The 17,721-nt window shown below is 41.5% G+C and overlaps 1 protein-coding gene across 1 annotated transcript in view; it reads right to left on the bottom strand.

The window, feature by feature from the left end:
* The window catches only part of LOC145399279 (uncharacterized), a 94,359-nt gene extending 79,513 nt beyond the window's left edge, over window positions 1–14,846 (bottom strand). The window contains exons 1-3 of the mRNA XM_080271954.1: window positions 14,822–14,846; window positions 12,848–14,251; window positions 6,174–6,252 (exon numbers count right to left, since the gene is read on the bottom strand). Coding sequence (XP_080128080.1) covers window positions 6,174–6,252; window positions 12,848–14,251; window positions 14,822–14,846 — 1,508 coding nt within the window. The remainder of the gene's footprint in view (window positions 1–6,173; window positions 6,253–12,847; window positions 14,252–14,821) is intronic.
* Window positions 14,847–17,721: the final 2,875 nt, after the last annotated feature.

Raw genomic sequence — 17,721 nt, 5'->3', positions numbered from 1 at the left:
AGTGGAAAATTTGTGAAAAAATCATATTCTAAGATGATGTCCATCTGTAATGTGCACAAGATGGTGTCCACTGAAATTCAAAATTGCACTAAAAAAAAAAAAAAAAAAAAAAAAAAAGAGAGAGAGAGAGAGAGAAGGGGAGGGGGGGCAAAATAAGGTGATATTGTGTCTCCTTGATGATTACCCCTCCAAGCTTCCACACAGACATACATACTATACATGGCATTTATCTCATATCTGCCATAAAATTGTACACAGCAAAAATATTAGTCATGCAGTTTAATTCATCATCATCATCATCCATGGCAACAGGGCCATGCAGAACTATGGAAAACCATCACAGGTAAAATCAGCCTTACAACCAGCTATTGTTCTGTTATCACAAATCAGAGAAGCAAAATCTACGAGTGGATGGAGTGGTTGGTCAGTGGGGTGTGCCAGCTGAAGTAGATGGGAATGGTAGTGCTTTGGTGGACATCTGTGCTTGTAAGGGGTTAGCAATAGCCAACACCTACTTTCATCATAAGATGATTCACCGGTATACATGGAGAGTAATGAGGAGGATGGATGGTGAACTTGTTGAACGAAAGGCAATGATAGACTACGTGTGTGTGGATGAGCGAATGAGAAGACAAGTGTTGGATGCAAGAGTGTGGAGAGGGTGGGGGAATGGAGTCTCGGACCATCACTTAGTGATGGCCAAGGTAAAGATGCAAAGAAAGTGGTTGAGGAGGCAAAGGGGAAGACAGGAGGAAGCAGCCCCTGTGAGAAGAGTGGAGAAATTGCAAGATAGTGAGAAAATGACAGAGTATAAGAGCATAGTGGAAGAAAGATTGGGAAGGTATGAGCTAGAGCAGATGGAAGGGGTGGAAGACGTATGTAAGATATTCACGGAAGAGATAGGCGCAGCGTGTGAGGCGGTTTGTGGAGTGAGGAGGAGATGCAAGGGTGTGCAAGGGACAGCATGGTGGAATGATGAGGTGAAACGAGCTGTGGAACAAAAGAAGAAGGCATATGGTGAATGGTTGGCAAGTAGAGGTAGGGGAGAAGATGAGAGAGAGAAGAGAGAGGTATATGTGAGCAGGAGAAGGGAGGTTAAGAGACTGGTGAAGGAGAGTAAGAAGAAAGTGGATGAAGAGTTTGGGAGGAATCTGAGTGTGAAATGGAGGGAGACCAAGAAATTGTTTTGGAAGGAGGTAAAGAAAGTAAGGCAGTGTGAAAGGGGAAATAATAGGGGATTGAAAGATAGGAATAATAGATTGTTGGTGGAGAAGAGAGAGAAATTGAGGAGATGGAAGGAGCACTTTGAGGATTTGTTGAATGTAGAGAGTGAGAGCAGTGTGAGTATAAGTGGTTGGGGAATGGCTGGGAGAAGAAGAGATGAGAGGAGGGAGGAAGAGATCAGTAGGGTGGAAGTAGTGGAAGCGATGAAGAAGATTAAGCTGGGAAAGGCCCCAGGAATTGGAGTGTGTGGTGAAATGCTTAGGTATGGGGGTGAGATTGTTGTGGAGTGGATATGGAAGTTGTGTAGATTGGCTTGGGAAGAGGGAAGGGTTCCAGAGGACTGGAAATCAGGTATCATTGTTCCTCTGTACAAAGGAAAAGGGGAGAGAGAAGTATGTGATAACCATAGGGGTATTTGCCTTCTTAGTGTGACTGGTAAAATATATGGTAGAATACTCATTGATAGGGTTAGGCATATGACAGAGGAGCTAGTTGGAGAAGAACAAGGGGGATTTAGGAAGGGAAAAGGGTGTGTAGATCAGATATTTATTCTAAGATGTTTAGTGGAGAAGTATCTAGAGAAGGGAAGGAAAGTGTATGATGCCTTCATGGACTTGGAGAAAGCTTATGACAGAATAGATAGGCAAGGTATGTGGAAGGTATTAAGAATATGTTGAGTGGAGGGGAAATTGTTGAGTGCTGTGAAGAGTATGTACGAGGGAGCTAGGGCTACGGTGCGAGTGGATGGTGAGATGAGTGAGTTCTTTGATCTCAATGTGGGACTAAAACAGGGGTGTGTGATGTCTCCATGGCTGTTTAAGATCTATATATGGATGGGGTTGTAAAGGAGGTGCAAGGTAGGGCAGTGGATGTGGGGCTGGCCCTTATGAATGTGGGTGAGATTTGGAAGCTTCCGGTGTTGCTGTTTCCTGATGATACAGTATTGTTGAGTGAAGATGAATGGGAGTTGCAAGGTTTGGTGAAAGAATTTGGGACAGTGTGTAGGAGGAGGAAGCTGAAAGTTAACGTAAACAAATGTAAAGTTATGGTGTTTGAGAGGAATGAAGTCACAGAGTGTGCAGTGAGGTTGGATGGTGAGGATATGGAGAATGTGAGTGCATTCAAGTACTTCGGTAGTGTGATGAGTAAGGATGGAACTTTGGGGGATGAAGTACGTGAAGGGGTACAGCAGGGAAGGAAGGTTGTTGGTACACTGAAAGCAGTGATGAGAAATAGGGAGATGAGTATGGAAGTTAAGAAGTCACTGCATAACGGTATTGTGATCCCTACCCTGACGTATGGAAGCGAGGTGTGGACCTTGCAAGAGGGGAACAAGTCAAGAGTGAGAGAAGTGGAAATGAGTTACTTGAGAGGAGCATGTGGAGTGACGTGGAGGGACAGGTTGACGAATGAAGAAGTGAAGGAACATTGTGGGGTAGATGTGGATGTGGTTGAGAAGATTAGGAGAAATACACTGAGGTGGTTTGTACATGTGGAGAGAATGGAGAATGAAGACTGACTAAGAGGGTGTATGTAGGTGAGGTGGAGGGAGGGAGAGGGAGGGGTAGACCGAGGATGAGGTGAAGGGATGGAGTTGAAAGGTATATGAGGGAGGGAGGGGGGAGTTGGGGGGAGGGTAGTCAAATGGTGGGTGACAGAGTGACTTGGAGGCGTTTTGTATGCGGCCACCCTTTGCGGGATTAGGGCGTCGGGCTATAGATAGATATAGATAGAGAGATAGATAGTTTAATTCATCATCATCATCATCCATGGCAACAGGGCCATGCAGAACTATGGAAAACCAAATCAGCCTTACAAGCAGCTATTGTTCTGTTATCACAAACCAGAGAGGCAAAATCTGGATTCAAATCTGAACCAGATCAGGATCTGCCCCACGATCTATCAATGAGTACAAACAGAAGAGGCCTTAATTACAGTCAAATGTGCTAATTTGCTAATATTCTATTCATTACATAAATTGTAATGCTCATTTTTGTGTTGAATCATCACATAATATAACAATATTATTATGGATAAAATGACAAATAATTTGAAAAGCATGACGGGATTATACACTGGAAGTTCGTTTGACCAGCTATTGCTTACATCCAAGCCTGCTGCTCACTCACGGACACAGACTTCCCCACTTTGGTATCTTACTTGTCAATCATACCAAAAACAAGACAACACATGAAGCTGTCGGGATTTACTAAGTCATATCCACAGCCTCATGGTTTCTGGCTTATCCAAATTAAGTTCTCTGACCATTTTATAACAAATGCTCTCACTTCTCTTTCTGGCAAGCTACTTACATATCCACAAATATTTTCTAGTCATACTCCACTTCTTTAATCACTAACATAGCCAGACTTGCAGCATCCTGGTTGGTGGTCATCACTTCTTTTTTTTCTTTTTCCACACTCATGCCTGCATTAGTAAAACTTAAGAGAACGGCCATCATTCATCTGGCACTCACAGGGAAATATATATATTTTTTTTCTTGTTTGGACAGAACTACCCACGTGACCATCTTCTGAAATTTCATTCTCTTGCTATTGCTCCTGTGATTGTTATTAACCCTTTGAGATTCCGAAGACGAAATTTCGAGTCATCGTAAATCCAACCGTTGAGATTCTGATGACTCAAATTCGAGTCATATGAAACAACATTGGTTTTTTTGCATGTTTTCCATATCCTATCCGGGCTTGTTCTAAATACACTATCCTGTTTATCCTTTTCCAACTATTTGGTTGTAGAATGACAAGTATATCAGACAGATATGCATAATAAATTCGCTTTTAACATGAATAATATCAGCCAGCATGGATATTTGCCTGTGTGACAGTGAGAGCTTTCGCTTTTCTCTGTGAAAACTAACGTAAATTGCCATAAACTATATATCAATGGAATGGTACTTTACTGTAAATTGACATGGTGCAATCAAATTTCATGTAACTCTAATACTTTTTTTTTTTTACAAATATTTTTCAACGGAAGGGTGTGTGATTTTTCCTTTTCGGCTAACTTCTTCTTGTCGTATTGGCCTTTTGGCTACCATATTTACCTTTTTCAACCATACTATGATAAAGAGCAACTATTCAGCTTTAAAATGGTACCACATTCATTAGTCTACCATAAAAAGTTAGTGTACAGTGGCCAATTAAGTACAAATATCGCTGCACGAGGCACCTGTATGTGCGCCAGGCTGAATCTGGCACAGACACAATCGGCGGAGGGCCGAAGGGTTAATTGAACATATCTCCATGTGACTATAGCTTAACCACAGGCTGGATAGCACCATCATGTGGCTTAACCACAGGCTGGATAGCACCATCATGTGGCTTAACCACAGGCTGGATAGTACCATCATGTGGCTTACCACAGGCTGGATAGTACCATCATGTGGCTTAACCACAGGCTGGATAGTACCATCATGTGGCTTAACCACAGGCTGGATAGCACCATCATGTGGCTTAACCACAGGCTGGATAGCACCATCATGTGGCTTAACCACAGGCTGGATAGCACCATCATGTGGCTTACCACAGGCTGGATAGCACCATCACGTGGCTTACCACAGGCTGGATTGCACCATCATGTGGCTTAACCACAGGCTGGATAGCACCATCACGTGGCTTACCACAGGCTGGATAGTACCATCATGTGGCTTAACCACAGGCTGGATAGTACCATCACGTGGCTTAACCACAGGCTGGATAGTACCATCATGTGGCTTAACCACAGGCTGGATAGTACCTCATGTGGCTTAACCACAGGCTGGATAGCACCATCATGTGGCTTAACCACAGGCTGGATAGTACCATCATGTGGCTTAACCACAGGCTGGATAGCACCATCATGTGGCTTAACCACAGGCTGGATAGTACCATCATGTGGCTTAACCTTTTCAGGTCACTAATTGGTTCCAGCCTGAGAAACCGCATTTTTGACAAAAAAAAAAATAAAAATAAAAAAATAAAAATAAAATCAAGGTTTGTAAATTAGAAAGAAACATAACAGTCATGCATAAGGAGCTAATATGCATCTGTCTACAAAATATTAGGGCTCCACTTACCATACAAGAGCTGGAATAATGATGGGAAGCTGCATAGCAAGTGGTGTGTGGTGTCCTAAATCAGTGCATTTCTGTATACAAAATGAGAGAAAAACACTCCTACTAACCTAAAATCATAAATCTTTGTTTATTTCTTCTCAACTGGATTGTGTAATACCCAGGAAATGAGTCAATGTTGAGAAATACTGATAACATTCACTAGCTGCCTGCCACAGTTTTGAGTCGAAGGCAAATGGGTGAACCACAATCGTGGCCAGGAGACTTGTACTGATACAGCCACAATTGTGGCCAGGAGACTTGTACTGATACAGCCACAATTGTGGCCAGGAGACTTGTACTGATACAGCCACAATTGTGGCCAGGAGACTTGTACTGATACAGCCACAATTGTGGCCAGGAGACTTGTACTGATACAGCCACAATTGTGGCCAGGAGACTTGTACTGATACAACCACAATTGTGGTCAGGAGACTTGTAATGACACAGCCACAATCATGGCCAGGAGACTTGTACTGATACAGCCATGATCGTGGCCAGGAGACCTGAAAGGGTTAAACATGGGGTGGATACCACTGTCTCATTTTTGCAATGCTTGGCCACTGCTACCCTGGGACGGTTTTCTAAACTTCCCTCCATCTCCTGGCCTGTGAAGACCTCAGAGATGTCCCTGGGCAGGTATGGATGCAGAAACATTGCTTCAGCCCTGTGATGGACTAGCAGCTTTTGGCATCCCTCCCATATCTTTACAGCAGTGACCCTTCCCACCTTTGTTGGGTCAACCCTAACCTTGGGCCACCAATCCCAGTCTTCAGATTTGCAGCCCATCCTTTTACCAGGATTTATTTTACCCTGTTGAGGGCAGACATATTGGTACCATCCCAGGACACAGATGGTCAACCCATCCCACACCATCCTGGGATTATCATCCCTGTCCTGAGGCCTGACATCCTCTCCTTGGATGAGGCACAAGTAATCAGGGACAAATGAACTTTTTTGGGGGGCTGTTGGCTAAACCAGATATTGGGGCTCCTACCCAGGGAAGGGGCCCCCATCATGAGGTCTTGTGTGATGCCAGTCACTGTAGTTACATCATTTATCATTTGATTTTTTTTTTTTTTTTTTTTTCAATGTTGGGGGCCATGGCTGTAAGGTATTCAGCCTAGTGATTAATCTACCCCTGCAAGTCACCTCTTGACTGGGCATAATTAGTTGACACCAAGCCATTATGACGGACTGTCCTGTCTTAACATGGGCACTATCTTTTAAATCACAATCTGAATTCCTGTTTGTGATGCCATGCCATTGTGAATGACTGTCCCATCATAATATGGGCACAGCACATCTTGTGTCATAGTAGATCACACTCTGAATACCTATTGGTGACATCATCCATCCATCCATCATCCAATCTTTTGTTGCCCCATGAGGACTGTAGAAACCTGGGGCTAGGCAAGTTGGTCCTGACATTTAAAATGAGTGACCAGCCTCACTCATCCCCACATGGCATTATGTGAGCAATAAATCCCAACCACCCATTGGATATAAACCTGCACCGGCTCAATCCAATTGGAGCACCTAAATTACCCACTAAACCACCATGTACAATAATTTGGTTATTTGGTTACCACCTAGCATAGTAAATGGCTTCCTGGAGTACAGGAGCCATTTGGCTTGTCGCTCAGTGTAGAGTCACCCATAGGCAGAATGAAGAGGAAAGAATGAAGAAAAGAAAATCAGAAGAGGAAGGGAGGAAAGGGCAGACACCCACAGCAGAAGTACATCGAGTGAGTGGATGGTGAGTGCTCCCACCCACCACCAATTGGTGGCATCCAGCCATCACAAATGATCATCACATCCAACCTCAAAAACCACTTGGTTTACTTTCAATGCCACTTCCTTCTGTCCATGGGAGACTCTACACTAAGTGACAGGACAAATGGTTTCCTATACACCAGGAAACCATTTACTATGCTGGGTGGTAACCATATAACCAAATTATGGTGCCTGGTGGTATAGTGGGTAATTAAGGCGCTCCAATCAGATTGGGCCTGTGCAGGTTTTTATCCATGGGATGGTTGAGTTTATTGCTCACATAATGCCATTCAGGGATGAGTGAGGCTGGTCACTCTCATCTTAACCTGCCGCGTCCCATTGACGTATATATACGTCCAAACATTTTGTCACTGTGACTCCCGTTGATGTTTATAAACGCGCCGCAATTGTAAGGTCTGTCATTTGCACATTTTACAAATTTCCCACATGATTTATGATACGTATACATGGGACACCTTCCTCTACCCTATGCCAGGCAGGGGCAATGCCTTACCCCGCATGACCTCCCTCCCCCCGGCACGCCAATGTCTCGGCAACTCACCTGTTACCAGTGACCTGGCTAGTAAAGACACGTCGCACCAAGGTACAAAATTCAAGGCCAAAGTGATTTCCCAATCGATGACAATGTGGAGGACAAAGTTTATGTATTATTAGAGGAAGAAGTGATGATCATGTAAAGTCACCAAAAAAGGTGCGGTATGTCAATGTGTTTGGTGAGTGAAACAATGCTTATATCGCCTATATTAGTGTGAAATGCAATAAACTCTTGTACTACATATAAATTCCTACCTCATAAATAAATAAATACCATTTATGAGTGGTTTGAAATAGTTACCCCTCCCATAGAATATGTTTTCTCTGGAGCCAGGCCCCATAGAAAACACAGTGAGGAAAGGGTATTTTTACCTGTATCAGCATTTTAACCCCCTATGGGTGGGCATCTTATCAAGTATACCACCGTGTGGAGCAGCATATTTTCAGAAAAATAAAGTATCAAGGAATAAGCATAAACATGCATAATTCGATGAAAATGAATAAAAAACGAAGACAAGAGGTGTTACATGCGCAGTAATACATCTCTGCTGGCTGTGGGAGGAGGAGGGGAGTGAGGGAGAAGAGCGGGCAGGCAGCTAATCACCAGGCGCGCCTGGGGGGAGGCTAGCAAACTATTCATTCATTTGCTTTTTCTTCACCACTGAACACTATATTTATCATTTATGCTTTCTTTACACTATTCATTGTCTTCAAAAGCTTATGTATGTGTTTTCTATTTTTTTTGAACACTTACAACAATATAACTTACATACGTATATACTATTTTACTTGAACAAATGTAACACTACAACTTATACATATAGAGAGAGCTAGAGAGAGAGAAAGAGAGAGAGAGAGAGAGAGAGAGAGAGAGAGAGAGAGGGAGGAGAGAGAGAGAGAGAGAGAGAGAGAGAGAGAGAGAGAGAGAGAGAGAGAGAGAGAGAGAGAGAGAGAGAGAGAGAGAGAGACAGACAGACAGAGATATTCTATTTTACTTGTTTCAAGGTTTGGGAGAGTTGAGGGCAGGACAATAGGTGACAAGGATGCCTCATCACCCAATTTCACCAATAAATTAGGATGGAAAATGGCTGGACGTTACGTAACGTCACCCGCCTCCTCACGCACGGACGTTACATAACGTCGCCCGCCTGTTAGGGGTTAAATCTCAGGTGAGCGATTTCTCTTTGAATTTTCAATGTTTCTCATAATAAGCGGAGGTTTTATTAAAAAACAATAAAAAAAATTGAAAATCTGCTGGGATTGGGGGAAGTCTTTGATTAAAAATCTGCCAGGATGGGGCGGGTTAAATGTCAGGACCAACGTGCCTAGCCCTGCACTCCTACGCTCCTCATGGGGTAACACAAGATTAGATGATGAATGAATGAAAATACTTTCAACAGATTCCCAGGTCTTTTTCTTTCACAGCTATTGAAACTTTATCATATCTTGCCCTTCTGCCAAGTTCCATCATACCCTCTGTTTATATGCCTTCATATTATCATGCATTTAGCTGGATGTAAGGTGTTCCTATTATACTGCACATCTCCTAGTGCATGGTAATTTGGGTGAAAGAATACACTGTCGGTGAAAAATGTACACCACAAACATATCATGTACTAATGCTATTAATGGTGACATATCTTACTTGATTTCTGCCCAATATTTTTCACGGGATACTTGACATTAGTGATCTAAGCACCCAGCTCATGCTCTAACTTGCAATTGAAGTACCCCACTCCCCATGACAAAAATAAAGCTTGAGGAGGCAAAAGTACCATAAAAATTGTGTTCCATTAGACCTGCCCCAGTAAAGTGAAAACAAAGATTACTCTTACTACAAGGTGGAGCACTTGCCATGTGCTTAGACATAATTATCTCATAATAAAATGTCATACAAAAAGGTAAGCTGCTAACCATAGACCAACAATACATACATGTACAATATTTTTGTGTACAGATGTGTAGGATATAGTGTACCTTGCTGCCCAGTTTACTATGTACTAAATGAATGCACTGTACTCCTGTACAACTATCACGGTGAACAGCCCTCTCCTAATACAGTGCACTCTCAATATAATCAACCAATTTGTACGAGACCCTTGACATTACAGCCAAACACCATGCTGTTCAATAATTTCCCAGGCGTTGTGGCTTTTACCGAACAAAGACTGTTAAATATACAGCACTGTTTGGCCGTAACTCATACACAATAACATACAGGTAGGTCTAAATGGTTATTTTCTTAATAAATGCTCTATTTACTTACTGATGTTTTTATTCTTACCTTTCTGGGAGTAACTGCACTGCAATGAAAGACTGCAAATAGACCTCAGATAAATCTACGTACATTTGTCATTCAGTATTTACATGGAAAGTGTTGGTAAAGAAAACTGACACTGTACATTACCTGTTACATTAAATACTACTTATCAGAGAATAGCAAAACAAACAGTACAGAACAGCTGCATGTACATTAAACATAAACTGCATTCCACCACTGGCACAGTCATTGAAAACCACTACAAATCTGCACTATACTGTACATTGCCCATACACTACTGTACATATGTTGTTTGGTATTTACAGGGAAAGTGTGGGTAAACTCACTGTATATCAGCTGTTACATTACAGTAAATATTGTACTGTATTACCTAACAGAGTATAGCAATGCAAATAGTACAGAACAGCTGCATGTATATTAAACATGTGTTCAATGCACACACAGTGTGTGTGTGTGTGTGTGGGGGGGGTGGGACACAATGCTGGTAGGTGTTTCCTGCGCTTCCATTCTATTACTGTACCAAACAAAGTTCTTTAACCCCTTAAACGCGGCTGTGTACAGTCGATCCCCCCCGAGTGGCGGGGTTGTATCGCACTCTGAGTACCTGTAGGAAAATATTCGCCAAAAATCAGAGATTAACCCTGGAACATTATACTTGGTATGGCAGATAGTACTTACATTCAGCTTCCTCCAGAGACAGGTGTTGAGCCTTCGTGGACTACCCAAGGACTTGTGGAGACTTGCAAAGTTGGGTAACCAAAACTTCACATTCACACCTCCAGCAACCCGGTTTCCCCTCTACCACAGCCTCATTCTGTCACAGTAAATTTTATACTACAATGTAAAGGTAGTTAGGAATCCGTATTTGTACAATAAGCAATGAAAATAAGGCTAAAATCAACGAAGCGTACGGCCGACATGCACTGTGGCGGCGGTCTTCCCGTCACTCAATAAACATTTCCATTTTCACAGCTAAAAACATGTATACTACATTATTTTCATTCATATTACTTCCCAAAAGATCACCACGGCGCGCTTTTTATTCTGCCTTACGTCCGCCACTTTATTCTCGTTCCTATCGGCCGCTTGCACTGACTGGGAAGAGCTAGAACTCGCCATAATCTCACTTTGAAAGCCTGCAGTAAACTGACGCTAAACAGGGGCAAACCGTGAGAAAAAAAGCTAGTGTTACAACTGGGGAAACAAGCGTTTCCTAGTAGCATAAACTGCTTGTGAGAGGAGATCGCAGATTTACAGTTCTGAGCGCTCAGAGCGCTGCCATGTATCACAGCCAGGCTGGCCGGGCCGTGGTGGTGGGGGGGGGGGGGACAGGGGGAAAAAGCGATATTTGGCAACAACTGAGGTCAGTAGTACAAAGGTAAAGTATGCTAGTTGTACCTAGAGGGTGGTGGTACTGATAGACAGTACAAAGGTAAAGTATGCTAGTTGTACCTAGAGGGTGGTGGTACTGATAGACAGTACAAAGGTAAAGTATGCTAGTTGTAGCTAGAGGGTGGTGGTACTGATAGACAATACCAGCTGGAGCCTGCTTGCCTGCGGTTATTCAAAATTAACTCAAATCGCAAACGCGACGATCCGCCGTTCTGTCCTTTGGGCCGACCGTCGCAAAAGCGACGATCCGCGTTTAAGGGGTTAAAAGAACGTTCGGCCAACTCAAAGTGGTCGTTAAAACTGAAATTCATTGATAGAAGGTTCAGTATATTAAGGGTTTACTGTATCTAGAGTTTCATATTATTTTATCACTCATGGTTAATGGTGTCTTGGCTCAGTAGATCGTATGACATGCTACATGAGGGGTGGCCTGCCACAAGTACCAATAGTAGCTAAAGGCGCTCTACAGACCAATGCACTCAAGTTTTTTTTTTTTTTTTCTACAATCCACTTATAAAAATTTTCCATTACAGACGAGCAGTTAGCTGTAATTTATAAGAGTCACGTGCGCTCTCAGCTTGAATGTTGCTCACCCTTGTGGAATGGATGTGGAGAGGTTGCATTAAAACAATTACACAAAATTCAGAACAACGCTGTTAGAATTATTAACAACCCTGCCATTACAAATAAACTACCTCCCCTACAAGTACGAAGGAATGTTGCCTCCCTTGCATTATTTTACAAAGATTTTTATGGCAAATGCTCAAACGAAGTTGCATCCATGTTGCCACCTCTCCATGCCTTCCCTCGTGCTACACGGGCATCTGGTAGCGCTCATGACTGGAATGTCATTCAGTCATATTGCAGAACTTCTGCCTATCAGAATTGTTTCATTCCCCGAACTGTATCTCTTTGGAACTCACTTTCCCGGAGATGTTTCCCTCCAAACTTAAACCTACAGCTGTTCAAGTCTGACTGTTACAGATATTTTATGAACAGAGGACACCAGTAAGCTGGTGTATGGATTATTTTTTTTTTTAATCATTTGTTTTTCCTTCCTCTGTCGTTATTTAAAAAAAAAAAAAAAATCCAGCCTAAGAGATAAAACATGTCTTCTCCCTCACTTGTTAGTGAATGGCACCTTGCCTGGTTAAAACCTAATTTCTTCAACAAGTTTTGCCACATTTATCATAACTATATAATTGTTCTTACACTAGAATGAACTGTCAGGTGCCAAGTGAATACGAATTTTTTCTACACAGTTTTCCAGTCATCACATTTCAAATTCTTTCACTCCTGAACTGACACTGGAGAGATCATAATAATACTGTTCACCCTATTCATCACACTTGAATTTCTTCACTCCTTAATGAATTAAACAGTGTCAGATGACATCAACTGAGTCAACTGTTTACCACATTAAGCACACTAGAAACTCTTCCCTTTACAATGATTTAATAGGTGTTTGGTGAGATTGCTTTTCAGACCAAACTGTTTACCACACTCACCACACTTGAAATTCTTCACTCCTGAATGAATTAATAAGTGTTTGGTGAGATCACCCTTCTGTGCAAATCGTCTACCACATTCATCACACTTGAAATTCTTCACTCCTGCATGAATTAATAGGTGTTTGGTGAGATCACCCTTCTGTGCAAATCGTCTACCACATTCATCACACTTGAAATTCTTCACTCCTGAATGAATTAATAGGTGTTGAGTGAGAACACCCTTCCTTGCAAATCGTTTACCACATTCATCACACTTGAAATTCTTCACTCCTGAATGAATTAATAGGTGTTTGGTGAGAACACTCTTCTGTGTAAATAGTTTACCACATTCATCACACTTGAAATTCTTCACTCCTGAATGAACTAATAGGTGCTGAATGAGATAAACCTTCCTTGCAAATCGTTTACCACATTCATCACACTTGAAATTCTTCACTCCTGAATGAATTAATAGGTGTTTGGTGAGATGAACCTTCTGTGCAAATCGTTTACCACATTCATCACACTTGAAATTCTTCACTCCTGAATGAATTAATAGGTGTTGAGTGAGAACACTCTTCTGTGCAAATAGTTTACCACATTCATCACACTTGAAATTCTTCACTCCTGAATGAAATAATAGGTGTTGAGTGAGAACACCCTTCCTTGCAAATCGTTTACCACATTCATCACACTTGAAATTCTTCACTCCTGAATGAATTAATAGGTGTTTGGTGAGAACACCCTTCTGTGTAAATAGTTTACCACATTCATCACACTTGAAATTCTTCACTCCTGAATGAACTAATAGGTGCTGAATGAGCTGAGCCTTCCTTGCAAATCGTTTACCACATTCATCACACTTGAAATTCTTCACTCCTGAATGAATTAATAGGTGTTTGGTGAGATCACACTTCCGTGCAAATCGTTTACCACATTCATCACACTTGAAATTCTTCACTCCTGAATGAATTAATAGGTGTCTAGTGAGATCACCCTTCTGTGCAAATCGTCCACCACATTCATCACACTTGAAATTCTTCACTCCTGAATGAATTAATAGGTGTCTAGTGAGATCACTTTTCTGTGCAAATCGTCTACCACATTCATCACACTTGAAATTCTTCACTCCTGAATGAATTAATAAGTGATGAGTGAGATCACGGTTCTGTGCAAATAGTTTACCACATTCATCACACTTGAAATTCTTCACTCCTGAATGAATTAATAGGTGTTTAGTGAGAACACCCTTCTGTGCAAATAGTTTACCACATTCATCACACTTGAAATTCTTCACTCCTGAATGAATTAATAGGTGTTTAGTGAGATCACTTTTCTGTGCAAATAGTTTACCACATTCATCACACTTGAAAATCTTCACTCCTGAATGAATTAATAGATGTTTAGTGAGATTACTCTTATCTGTAAATTGTTTACCACATTCATCACACTTGAAATTCTTCACTCTTGAATGAACAACTGCATGCTGGATAAGACTGTTCTTAAAAGCAAATGCTTTACCACTCTCTAAACATCTACACTGCTTAACTTCAGCTGAGGACACTGTGTCCAGGACAGTCTCATTGTCACTGAGGAACATTTTGTCACCCACCTCACATTCTAACTGTACATCTAGGTCTTCCTTTACCACCTCCAATATTTTGTCACCCACCTCACATTCTAACTGTACATCTGGTTCTTCCTTTACCACCTCCATTATTTTGTCACCCACCTCACATTCTAACTGTACATCTGGTTCTTCCTTTACCACCTCCAGTATTTTGTCACCCACCTCACATTCTAACTGTACATCTGGTTCTTCCTTTACCACCTCCAGTATTTTGTCACCCACCTCACACTCTGACTGTACATCTGATTCTTCCTTTACCACCTCCATTATATCATTCTTTCCACCTCTCTCAACTTCCATTATACTTCAGATACTCTACCTTGGTGTTAATCTTACTGTCTACCACCAACAGGATGACTTACCTTTACTGTACCAATGCTCAGTCATCAGCTGCTTCCATTACAATGAACAATAACTGTCAAAAATTCATCACTATTACTGGATAATAATTGTAATTACATAAAATGGATAAAATTTCAACAAAGACTATTCTTCCTTCAACCCTTTGGCTGCAACCTATCATTACACAGCCTAAATTCTTAGAAAATGAATGTGCTAATTATAACTTTGTTGTTACTTTTCCAACAGGAAATGACCATGAAGTTTCCATTTTCTGTGTGTGATAATGGTCAAAAATGCATCTTTCTCTACGAGAAAATTGTGATCCTCTGAGAAAAAAAAAATGCAATAATAATTTTTGCTATTGTGTAATTTTGCAATAATGACAAGATTTATGTCAAGCAAGGTTTTTCACTTGTATATCCACACTACAAACATGTACACTGTTCTTTGGCACATAAGAGAGATCAAAATTTACCGTTCATGTACAAGAAAATTGTAATGTTCTCAGAACAAAATGCGAAAATAGTTTTTGCTATTCTCTAATTTTGCTATAATGACGAGATTATTTACTTCAAGGAAGATTTTTCACTTGTATATGTACACTATACACAATGTTTTTTTGGCACATAAACGAAATAAAAACTTACTGTATTTATACAAAAACAACAGATGTGTGGAAGGAAATTTGTTTTTTTTTTGGCTGCAGACTGAAGTCGCCTGACGCATCATGAAGAATAATTAGTAGGGCGACCACAATCACCTACCACAGCCAAAGGATTAAACACTGCTAACACGTGAATGCTTCTGAACCGTAACTTTAAATATACAGATCACTGCTGAGTCAAGCTGTCAATTCAGACTGATATTACCACCGTCTTCCTTTATTTCAATAGCTGCTACCTACTGTCTCTGCAGCAACAGATACTGCAAAGGATACCACACCAGGTAAATCATCCGAAATCAGTTCCTATGTGAGAAAAAACAACTCTTCCACAGGACACTACATAGATAATAACCCATAAGTTTTTTGGCTAGGTACCTCTTGCTGGATATGCTAACACAACATAAGATGTGCCCTCAGTCCTGTTTTATACTTATCATCCATTACTCAGGCAGCACCCTGATGACGACAGTGTTTACAACTGCTTTACTGCTCTAACTCCAGCTGTGAACCTGGAACAACAGTCGCCTTTAGACCAGCATCTCCATCAACTTAATAACACCGTCCAATGAACCCTGCTTTTGCATGAGCTCATTTATGCTGTGGAGAGAGGGAAAGAAAAAATCAGATTCATTTTTATGGTTATTCAATTTGCACTGCAATAAAAAACACACGAAAATGTATATAAAAAAAGCTAAAGAGTATAAGAGAGAAGTGGAGGAACAACTGGGCAAATATGAATTGGAGCAGATGGGAGACATGGAAGGTGTGTGTAGGATATTTACAGAAGAAATATGTGCAGCATGTGATGTGGTGTGTGGATGGAAGAGAAGACGGAGGGGGGTGCAAGAAACAGCGTGGTAGACTGAAGAGGTGAGACAGGCTGTGGCACAAAAGAAGAAAGCATACAATGAATGGATGAGAAATAGGGGCACGGAAGAAGTTAAGAGGCGGAAGACAGAGTTATATGTAGAGAGAAAGAGAGAGGTGAAAAGATTAGTAAGAGAGAGTAAGAAGAGAGTGGATGAGGAATTTGGAAGGAATTTGAGTGTAAAGTGGAGGGACTGTAAGAGAATGTTCTGGAAAGAGGTGAAAAGAGTAAGACAGGGTGGAAGTGACGTTAGCAGGGGAGTGAAAGATAAAAATGGTAGATTACTGGTGGAGAAGGAAGAAAAAGTGAGCAGATGGAGAGAACACTTTAAGGAATTGTTGAACATAGAGGATGGAAGTAATGCGAGTATAAGTGGCTGGGGAATGGCTGGGAGAAGAAGGGAGGTGAGAAGACAGGAAGAAATCAGTAGGATAGAAGTTGTGGAAGCAATGAAGAAAGTTAAATCGGGGAAAGCCCCAGGAATTGATGGAGTCTGTGGTGAAATCCTGAAGCATGGGGGAGAGATAGTAGTAGAATGGATGTGGAAGATGTGCAGATTGGCCCGGGAGGAAGGTAGAGTCCCGGAGGATTGGAAGTCAGGTATAATTATTCCCTTGTACAAAAGGAAAAGGGGAAAAAGAAGTGTGTGGTAATTATCGGGGCATTTGTCTTCTTAGTATAATAGGAAAAGTGTATGGTAGGATACTTATTGACAGAGTTAGAGAAAGAACAGAGAAATTAGTTGGAGAAGAACAGGGAGGCTTTAGGAAGGGAAGAGGTTGTGTAGATCAGATATTCATTCTTAGATCTTTAGTGGAAAAGTTTCTAGAGAAGGGAAAGAAGTTGTATGCGGCTTTCATGGATTTGGAGAAAGCATATGACAGGGTGGATAGACAAGGATTGTGGAAAGTGTTAAGAATATATGGAGTAGATGGGAAGTTGTTGAATGTTGTGAAGAGTATGTACGATGGTGCGAAGGCTGCAGTGCGTGTGGATGGTGAACTAAGTGAATTTTTCTCTTTAAAAGTTGGGTTGAAACAGGGATGTGTCATGTCTCCATGGATGTTCAATCTGTACATGGATGGGGTAATAAAAGAGGTACAAGGTAGGGTAGTGGATGTTGGAGTGGCCCTGGTGAGAGAGGATAGTGTTTGGAAACTCCCTGTACTGTTGTTTGCAGATGATACTGTGTTGTTGAATGAAGACGAAGGGGAGCTGCAGGGCTTGGTGGATGAGTTTGGGAGAGTGTGTAAGAAATGGAATTTAAAGGTTGAATGTAGGGAAGAGTAAAGTAATGGTCTTTGAGAGAGGTGAAGTCAGTGAATGTACAACGTGGTTGGATGGTGAGGAATTGGAAAATGTGAGTACGTTTAAGTACTTGGGTAGTG

Source organism: Coenobita brevimanus, chromosome 48 (genome assembly GCF_032717465.1).
Source record: "Coenobita brevimanus isolate Jiangsu-jjx chromosome 48, ASM3271746v2, whole genome shotgun sequence".
NCBI lineage: Eukaryota > Metazoa > Arthropoda > Malacostraca > Decapoda > Coenobitidae > Coenobita > Coenobita brevimanus.
Note: the sequence above shows the minus strand (reverse complement) of the source record. Positions and strands in the feature narration are given on the sequence as shown.